Here is a 9,730-nt window from a genome sequence, read left to right on the forward strand (position 1 = left end):
CCAGAGGCCAAAGCATGAGACCCTGCCAAACGAAGCCAAAATGGGCCTGGCGCGGTGGCTCTCGCCTGTCATCCCAGCTACTCAGGAGGCTGAGATCTGAGGATCGAGGTTCAAAGCCAGCCCGGGCACGAAAGGACCTGAGACTCATCTCCAGTTAACCCCTGGAAAATGGGAAGTGGGGCTGAGGCTGAAAGGTAGGGCGGTAGCCTTGAGCTGAAAGCTCAGAGACAACACCCAGGTCGAGTTCAAGCCCCATGATCAAAAAAAAGCCAAAATAGAAGGGGCTGTAGCTCAAGTGGTGGAGCCGTAAGTTCAAACCACGGTAGGATAGGACTGGAGATGTGGCTCCTGTGGAGAGTTTAGCCAGACTGTGCAAGGCCCTGGGTTCCACCCTTAGCACCCACCACAAGCACAGACACATGAGAAGACTCAACACTGCAATATGAAATAGCAACTGTCATTTAAATAAGAGACAGAGAACTAATATCAAATATATTCTCCTACAGAGTTGAAGTTTCAGTAATAAGGGAGAAAGATAAGCTGGAGTGCAGAGGGTGCAGTCTGAAGAGCCAGGCCAGGCAGGCCCTGTGGCCAGTGTGAGAGGAGAGCCTTCTGTCATCCATGGCACCACCAGGCAGCCTACAGCTTGGTGGGCTGTGGAGAGAGGTAGCCAGGCTCAGAGGGTGGGGGCAGAACCAAGGGCAGTGAGTTGCTGCCCCTCTCGTGCCAGCATGTGTCCAGGATGGGGTAGAGCTTGCCCTGGAAGTCAGCCTGGAAGGTGTAGAGTGGCCGCAGGTCATCTGGACGGTCAGCGTCGAAGAAGGTGAGCTGGCCCTGCTCATAGTGCAGGTAGACCCCGATGCGGTGGGGGTGGCCCGCCACGGGCAGCGGCACCCTAGGGCAGCCAAAGGCCTGGTACACACGGCCCTCCTTCAGGCCGATCAGCCACACGCCGTGCTCCGGGGACTTGCTCAGCTTGCCCTTGCGAGTGGCCGTGCCCTTCATGATGCCCAGCCGCCAATCGCTCTTGCTGCCCACCACCACCTCCCAGTAGTGGCGGCCACAGGAGAACCCCCGGCTGGCCAGGACACACGTGTTGTAGTCGAAGCGCTCAGGCTGGCTGGCACGCCGCTGGGCCAAGAGGCCACACTGTACGACAGTGTTGCCCTTGGATAGCTCCAGCAGAGGGTGGGCTGTGGCAGGGTCCAACCTGAGACACTCTGGGGCTGAAAGGACACAGTGACCCACATGTGGTCAAGCCACACAGAAAGCACCAGACCCCACCCACCCCAGGAGGATACAGACGGGACTGTCTGTCCGTTGATGGGCGGATGATGGATTCTGGGTACCATTCCTCAGTACCACATACAGAGAAAAAGCTGGAAGTGGTGCTGTGGCTCAAGTGGTAGAGTGCTAGCCTTGAGCAAAAGAAGCTCAGGGACAAAGTCTAAGCCCTGAGTTCAAGCCCCATGACCAGCAAAAAAAAAAAAAAAAAAGGATGGATGGATACTGGACAGATGGATAAATGGGTGGGTGAATGACATGGACAATCCCTGAAGGATTTGACACCCTATTAGCTCAGGAACTGTAGTAAAAGGGAGGTGCAGTCTGGGAATGTGACTAAGTGATAGAGAGCTTACCTAGCATGCATTAAGCCCTGGGTTCCAATTCCTCAGTACCACATAACCAGAAAAAGCCAGAAGTGATGCTGTAGCTCAAGGGTAGAGTGCTAGCCTTAAGCAAAAGAAGCTCAGGGACAGAGTCTAAGCCCTGAGTTCAAGCCCCAGGATTAGCCAAAAAAAAAAAAAAAAAAAAAATGGGTGGTAAGGTGCAGGCCAGTCCCCCTGCTGTGGGTAGAGGTGCTGATAGAATGACCTTGAAGGCTATTTGGTAGGCAAGCTCCATAGCCCACTCAGGCAATTTGTGTTCACCGTGGAGGAATGATTCCAGGACCTCATCCGTGCTGGGCCATCCTTGACTGGACAGTGACCACACTCGTGGCCCTGTGGCAGACATGCTTGGTCTGCTGACCTCAGCTGACGGCCTAAGGACAAGTTATCCCTGCTTGCCTGTTTTAGCTAACTAAAAGCCAATTTGTTATTTCCAAACATGTGCCGAGGGGCCCCTCCCCCCACGGCCGGAGCCCCAGCCTGGCTTTGCAGTTGGTGGATGAAATCTGTCCGCTAGCTGCTCGCCTTCATGCACACATAAACAGCAAACTGGAACAGAGGGCAAGAACTGACTGGCTGGTATGGATTAAGCAGGAGATCCTATATATCTGTGTGTGTATGCAGACTGCAGCCCGGCCATCTGGCCATGAGCAGAACAATGGAGGAGCAGGGTCACAGCTCACCCTCACACCCCATCACAGGCTGCACACAGCTGGGCATGCTCACCGCAACCCCATGTTCTCTGGAACCTAAAAGCCCTCTGCTGCCACTGCTGGTCCTGGCTGCTGCCCTCGGAAAGAGGGAGGGGCTCACCTGGCAGAACTTTCCGGAACAGCCTTTTCCACACGGTCAGCTTGATATCTGCCTGGTGCAGGGCTGGCTTGAAGGAGATAGGGCTGAAAGTGCCTTCCCAGGGCCTGGCCTGCTGGAGCTCTGCCCTGCATGCAATGGACAGCAAGGAGAGGGCCTGGGCGATGGTGCCCCCCTCCCCTACGGGGAGGCCACAGAGGGAGCCCCCCCCCAAGAGCAGCACAGCCTCCATGTCCCTCAGGGTCCTGTCCCTGCAGTGGTATTCAGACTAGGGACATGCCGGGAAGATCCTAATATCACCTGGGCACTTTTGCAAGTGCAGAGCCCTGGGCCCCCCCCAGACTTGCTGATTAAACCTCTGAATGGGCAGGGCAGGGCAGGTAGGCGGTGCCCTGCCACCCTCCAGCCTGGTCCTGGGTGCTCTGAGGGCCTTGACTAAGCCACAGCTCCACTCCAGCTCCCTTGTTTGTTTCAGCTGTGGCTTCACACTTCGGTTCACTCAGACCTTAGACCAGGGTCCTCCACCGCCCAGAGGGCTGGGCGCAGCCTGGGCTCCACCATCCCTCCCTGACTCAACAGGTTTGAGGAGGGGCTGCGGGTTTGTGAGGCTAAGCATGGAGCTTCTCTCCCTGGCCAGCCTGGGGACCCACAGGGGCCGCCCTTCCGGGCTGTTCACCCGGGCGCTCCCCACGGCGGGGCGGGGCGGGGCGGCCCCGGGGCCATCCCCTCCGCCCACTGCTTTTCCTGCGGGGAGCCACAGGAGAGGAGAAGCCCGCGCCCGCCGTCCCCGTCCTGTCCCCGGCGGCAGTGGGGGTTGCTACCTGGAGGCCAAGCCATGGTATTTCTGCAAGACAGGGGAGGGTCACAGCTACTCCAACGTCCGGCGCTGTTCCCGCCCCAGAGGCCACGCCCACCCCTGTCACTCACGAGGGCCCGCCCTCCCGCTGCCACTCACAGGGGCCCGCCCATACCCCTGTCACTCACAAGGGCTGGCCCACCCTCTGTCCCTCACGAGGTCCCGCCCTCCCCCTGTCACTCACAAAGGCCGGCCCACCCCCTGCCACTCACAGGGGCCCGCCCACACCCCTGTCACTCACAAGGGCCGGCCCACCCACCCCCCTGTCACTCTCGAGGGCCCACCCTCTGTCACTCACGAGGGCCCGCCCACACCCCTGTCACTCACGAGGGCCTTCCCACCCCCTGTCACTCTCAAGGGCCCGCCCACACCCCTGTCACTCACAAGGGCCGGCCCACCCACCCCCTGTCACTCTCGAGGGCCCACCCACACCCCTGTCACTCACAAGGGCCGGCCCTCCTCCTGTCACTCGAGGGCCCGCCCACACCCCTGTCACTCACAAGGGCCCACCCACACCCCGAGGGCCCGCCCACCCCCTGTCACTCTCGAGGTCCCCCCGTCCCCCCCCACCCCGCGCTCACCCGGATGAACTCGAGCTGGCTCTCCCCGGCCAGCTGCTCCTGCAGGCGCTCAGCCTGGGCCAGCCGCTCCCGGGCGCCCTGGGCCTGGGCCAGCTGCAGGCCGAGGGAGGCCAGCAGGCCGCGGGTGTGGCCCTCGACGCCCTCCAGGCAGCGGGCCTTCTCCTCGTCCACCAGGCGGTGCAGCTCCTGGAACTCACGGCGGATCACCCAGCTGAACACATCCGACTCGTTCTAGGACACGGAGAGCCGGTGGGGTGGGGCGCAGACACGGCCCGGGCCGTGGCGGCAGGACCCTCAGCTCCCACTGTCGTTTTGGGCAGTACTGGGATTTGAACTCGGGGCCCCTTGCTCGCTATGTATATGCTGACTACTTGAGCTAACCCTCTAGCCCTTTGTAAAAGTTATTTCTCGAAGAAGGCCTCACTTTTTTTTGTTCTTTTTTTGGTGGGTCTTGGGGCTAGATCTAGGCCTGGGCGCTGTCCCTGAGCTCTTCAGCCCAAGGCTACCACCCTACCCTTGAGCCAAGCCCCACTTTCCATTTTCTAGAGGTTAATTGGAAAGAAGAGTCTCAGGTCCTTTTGTGTCTGAGCTGGCTTTGAACCTGGATCCTCATATCTCAGCCTCCTGAGATGACAGGCGTGAGCCACCGCACCCATCCAAGGCCTCACTTTTTAAGCCAGGCCAACCTGGACTGAGATCCCGGTTACACCTGCCACATAGAAAATGGAGTCTCCATGCAGCGTGGCTGTGGTTGGCTGCAAACTGCGATCCTAATGATCTCTGCCTCCTCAGAAACTGGAACTGCAGACATGGGACATGGTGCCTGCCTCCCGGTCCCATCGCAAACATTCTCCCCTGCCTTTTTTTTTTTTCCAGTGCTGAGATTGGGCATACTGAGCCATGTCCCTGTCTGCTTTTGCCTCTTTTCTTTCTTAAATCTGTACGAGTAGTGCAGCTTGAAACTCGGGGCTCATGTTTTCACTTGGGTTTTTCACTCAAAGCTAGGGTTCTATCACTTGAGCCAGTTTGTTTATCCTGCTCTGTTTTGAGTCAATTGGAGGTAAGAGTTTAACATACTTCAAACCAGAATCCTCAGATCTCAACCTCCCGAGCGGCTGGGAGTATAAGTGTAAGCTACAATGCCTGGCTGTCTTTTCCTCTTTTAACTCCTTCAGCACACAAGACTTCATTTTTATCACTGAGGTGTGCAAGACTGCGGGTTTGGGAGTGGAGAGGGAGTCCAGGATTCCCAGCAGTACCCAATTCCTGCGGCCCAGAAGGAGGGCTGATCCTGGGCACATTGTCCCAGGCACAGAAGACTTCCTCTGCAGGCCCCAGACTGCTCAAGGTCACAAAGACATTGGCTGCACAGGGGAGGGGGGCGGTGCAGCATTGGGGGGGGGTGGTCACGTCCCAGGTTGGCTGCTTATCTCTGGGTTTCAAGTCTTGGGTTATCTCAACCATCCCAAGGACACCGAGGACCCAGGGTGGCACCAGCCTGGCCAGGGCTGGAGTTCTCTGGGTAGACCGGCCTTTCCCACCTCCCTGGAAGGCTGTGAACTTGGCTTGGCTTGCTGGGGGTGGGGCTCAGCCCTTGCCTAGCAGGTACCAGTCACCAGTGTGGTAAGAAACCAGCCACTGAAACTCACCGTGTTCAGGCTAGGGGCAGGACTTAGTGGAAGAGCACTTGCCTAGCGTATACGAGGCCCTGGGTTCCATTCTCAGCACCACAAGAGCATAAAATGCAAAATAATGAGGCTGGGTGCTGGTGGATCATGCCAAAGTGGCAGAGAGCTAGCCTTGAATAAAAGTGCTCAGGGAGGGCTGCGAGTTTGGCCTAGTGGTAGAGTGTTTGCCTAGCATGTACGAAGGCCTGGGTTCAGTTCCTTGGTACCACATACATAGAAAAAAGCCAGAAGTGGTGCTGAGGCTCAAGTGGTAGAGCTCTAGCCTTGAGAAAGTCCAAGGACAGTGCTCAGGCCCTGAGCCCAAGCCCAGGACTGGCAAAAAAAAAAAAAAAAAAAGTGCTCAGGGACAGTACCCAGGCTCTGAGTTCAAGACTCACAACTGATAAAATAATAATAATGAATTTTTAAAATAATGAAAAGTAGCCAGGTCCTGGTAGCTCACGCCTATAGCCCTAGCTACACAGGAGGCTAAGATCCGAGGATCGTGGTGTGAACCCTACCCTGGCAGGAATGTCTGTGACACTAAGCTACTCAGAAAAGCTGGGTGTGACACCGGGGCTGACCTGATAGAGTGCTAAGTTTGAACAAAAGAAGCTCAGAGGTAAGAAAAGGGAAACCATGGGAAGGAGAGGCCACAGGCTGGCCGGGCACTCACGACGAGGCGGGTCCTGTTGTTCTCCAGTTTGGCCATGTGCTCCTCCACCTCCTTCTGCTCCTGCTTCAGGTCAGAGAGGAAGGCCGCCAGCTCCTCCTGGGTCAACATCCTCCCGTGAGCCGCTGGACTCGGCCCCGGCCCCGGGCTGCACTGGGCACTGGGCCTCGCGCAGCCTGCAGCCACCACAGCTCCCCAGGTGCTGCACCCCTAAACAGGCCATGAGTATGGATGGCAGGAGCTGTCCAGACCGAGGGTCCTGACATTTGCCCTCCAGGACATTGGACGTCACCACGGGACATCTCAGCGTCCAGACTGCAACCGGAAGCCACATTCCCGGTACTGAACGCCCCCTTCCTGAGCCCACCAGAGAAGCTGCCACTCTCAGCAAGTCACTAGTAAGCACTGGATCATCTTGACAGGCAGAGCGCTGGCAGCTTACATCTGGAACTCTAGGGACCAAGGAGGCTGGGATCTGGAGGACTGCTGTTCAAGGTCAGCTCAGCTAGAAAAGGTTTTACAAAACAACCATCAAGAAGTTGGGCTGGGGGCCAGGAGTGTGGCCTAGTGGTAGAGGGCTTGCCTAGCATGCATGAAGACCTGGGTTCGATTCCTCAGTGCCACATACACAGATTATGCCAGAAGTGGTGTTGTGGCTCAAGTGATAGAGCACTAGCCTTGAGAGAGCCCAGGGAGAATCCCAAGGCCCTGAGTTCAAGCCCCAGGACTGGCAGAAAAAAAAAAGTTGCTACTCAAGAGGCTGAGATCTGAGGATTAAGGTTCAAAGCCAGCCTGGGCACAAAAGGACCTGAGACTCTTTATCTCCAATTAACCTCTAGAAAATGGGAAATGGGGCTTGACTCAAGGGTAGGGTGGTAGCCTTGAGCTGAAGAGCTCAGGGACTGTGCCTAGGCGGAGTTCAAGCCCCATGACCCACAAAAAAAAAGGGGGGGCTGGAAAGGAAGGTACTGAGAAGAAAGGAGTACTAAAACATGATGCCTTATGCATCTGTTCATATAAAACAATATTTATCAAAACAAACTCCAGGAAATGAAAACAAGTGGGTTCCCCCCTTTTGAGGGGTGTTTTCCTCTTTTCTTTTTGTCTAGTGTGTCTGTCTCTCTGTCTTTGGGAGGGTGACGTGGGGCACACAAATGGAGGGATACAGGGTCCACAAATGCAGCAGTAGTGCAGTAGGTAGAAAATGAACACAACTTGGAGTAGAAATGGGAGGGAAAAATTGGGAGAGGAGGAGAGAAAGGGTTACAATGTCCAAAAAACAAGTGTACTTTGTTCTTGACTTATGTAACTGGAACCCCTCTGTATATTACCTTTACAATAACAATTAAAAATTAAAATTTGGGGTTGGAATCAGATGCTGGTAGCTCGTACTCATAATCTTAAATACTCAGTAACTGAGATCTGAGGATCTCAGTTCTGCCCAGGTTGAAGCCAACCTGGTCAGAAAAATCCAAGAGACTTTTTTGTTTTAATCACCAATTAACCTGCAAAAAGCTAGACTTAGCCAGGCATGGTGGCTCACACCTGTAATCCTAGCTACTCAGGAGGTTAAGATCTGAGGATTGATGGGTTCAAGCCAGCCCAGGCATTAAAGAACTTGAGACTCTATTTCCAGTTAACCACTAGAAAATGGGAAGTGGGGCTGTGATTCAAGAGGTAGGGCAGGGGGCCGGGAGTTTGGCCTAGTGGTTAAAGTGCTTGCCTAGCATGCATGAAGACCCGGGTTCAATTCCTCAGTACCACATACATAGAAAAAAGCCGGAAGTGGTGCTGAGGCTCAAGTGGTAGAGCTCTAGCCTTGAGAAAGTCCAAGGACAGTGCTCAGGCCCTGAGCTCAAGCCCAGGACTGGCAAAAAAAAAAAAAAAAAAAAAGAGGTAGGGCAGTAGCCTTGGCCTAAAGAGCTCAGTCCCAGAGTTCAAGCCCCATGACCTACAAGAATAGCTAGCACTGGAGGCATGGCTCAACTGGTAGAGCACTAGTCACGAGAGAAAGGAGCCAAGGAAGGGTGAGAAACCCTAAGTTCCCAGTACTGGATAAAAAGAAAATTATGGCAAAGTAGCCCAGCTGGAGCCCACGGCCGCCCCTCAACACGCCAAGCAGCCCTGGACCCAGCCAGGTCTCGGCTTGGCAGCCTCCCCTGCCTCCCCGAGCCCGGGCAGGCTTCAGGTTCTAAACCATCTCCCCTTGCCAGCACTGAGCCTTCTCCTCAGCATCCTCCCGGTGCCCTCCCAGGCTCTGCCAGCCGAGCCCACGGGTGCCTGGCACCTATTAGGAGCGCGGACCAGTTCTGTGCACGGTCCCCACTTGTCTCCCAGGGCTGAAATGCTGTCCAGAGCGGTCCCCCAGCAGGTGGCCGGCCCAGCCTCTCCTCTCCCTACAGCCCCTCCCCTGACTTCCGCCATTCCTCTCGTCCATATCCACCACGCAAGTGAGAACCTCCTCTCTGGCCTCCCTGGAGCTGCGAGCAGAGAGGACGGGCCACTTGAGCCACAGGCCTGAAGCCTGCCTCGCCCGCACCAGGCCCCGCGTCCTTCTCAGAGTCTGGCTTTCCACATTTGCAAAACCACGACCCAAGTGTTCTACAAAGCAAAGGGAATGGAGGAAGCCGCGCTGCTCCGCTGGGGTCCAGCGGGACAGGAATTTGCCAGCCGTGGCTTTGGCACACACACCACGGAACACACCAAACCCTGCGCGGGCGGGAAAACAAACCAGATCGCTCACGCCAGGCACTCCAGGAAGCAGGGAGTGGAGGAAGGGGCTTCAGGAACGCGCGCGTCACTAAACCCCCGCGTGGCTGCTCAAGGCGTGAATGAGTGAATGAACAATGAGGAAATAAGTGCGTGCATGCGTGCACACGTGCTCCAAGACAGAACAGAACTGGAGGGAAACTGAGCCCTAGCTGCGGCGGTGGCGGCCGAGCCTTCCCGAGGCCCCGCCCTCCTTCCCGACTCGTCCCCCGAAGCTCCGCCCCTCGGCCCGCCCTCCGTTCCCGACCCGCCAAGCCCCGCCCCTGCGAAGCCCCGCCCTCCGTTCCCGTCCCGCACCTTCATGCGGCTGTAGACCGTGGAGACCGGGGTGACCGGGTGGTGCCGGTGCGAGCCCAGCAGGCCGCAGAGCCCGCAGATGAGCTCCTGGTCCTTCTCGCAGAAGAGGCTGAGGGGGTTGCGGTGGTGCGCGCAGACCGTGGGCTCCGGGTCCTCCGGCAGCCGCAGGGCCTCGATCACCCGGGCCAAGGACACGTTGGGCGGGGAGCTGCTGCCGTCCACCGCCCGGCGGCACACCGGGCAGCGCAGGTCCGAGGCCAGGTGGCAGGACAGGGACTGCAGGCAGGCCTTGCAGTAGGAGTGGCCGCACGGCAGCACCAGGGGCTCTTTGAAGACCTCCAGGCAGATGGGACACTGGAGCTGGTCGTGCAGCCCCGGCACGCTGGCCTGCCAGGCCATGTCCGCCG

The 9,730-nt window shown here is 57.3% G+C and overlaps 1 protein-coding gene across 2 annotated transcripts; it reads right to left on the reverse strand.

Moving 5' to 3' along the window:
* Positions 1–455: 455 nt before the first annotated feature.
* Trim50 (tripartite motif containing 50) lies at positions 456–9,730 on the reverse strand. Of its 2 annotated transcripts, XM_090324048.1 has the most exons (6): positions 9,324–9,730; positions 6,261–6,356; positions 3,918–4,148; positions 3,302–3,324; positions 2,484–2,608; positions 456–1,226 (listed from the first exon to the last, which is right to left on the reverse strand). In XM_090324048.1, exons 1-6 carry the CDS (start codon positions 9,720–9,722, stop codon positions 640–642), a joined length of 1,461 nt encoding a protein of 486 aa, XP_090180174.1. In that variant the 5' UTR covers positions 9,723–9,730; the 3' UTR covers positions 456–639. The 2 variants fall into 2 exon arrangements, with proteins under 2 accessions (XP_090180174.1, XP_090180175.1); XM_090324049.1 differs by lacking the exon at positions 3,302–3,324 and having other exon boundaries at positions 2,484–2,637.

Source organism: Megascapheus bottae, chromosome 34 (genome assembly GCF_031878675.1).
Source record: "Megascapheus bottae isolate mThoBot1 chromosome 34, mThoBot2.hap1, whole genome shotgun sequence".
NCBI lineage: Eukaryota > Metazoa > Chordata > Mammalia > Rodentia > Geomyidae > Megascapheus > Megascapheus bottae.

Excerpts from the sequence above, each read along its gene's own strand:
- Trim50 (XM_090324049.1), bottom strand. The coding sequence starts at position 9,722 with ATGGCCTGGCAGGCCAGCGTGCCGGGGCTGCACGACCAGCTCCAGTGT. Across the intron at positions 6,357-9,323 it reads CGGTCTACAGCCGCATGAAG|GAGGAGCTGGCGGCCTTCCT; the intron begins GTGCGGGACGGG and ends ATGTTGACCCAG. Across the intron at positions 1,227-2,483 it reads GTTCCGGAAAGTTCTGCCAG|CCCCAGAGTGTCTCAGGTTG; the intron begins GTGAGCCCCTCC and ends GTGTCCTTTCAG.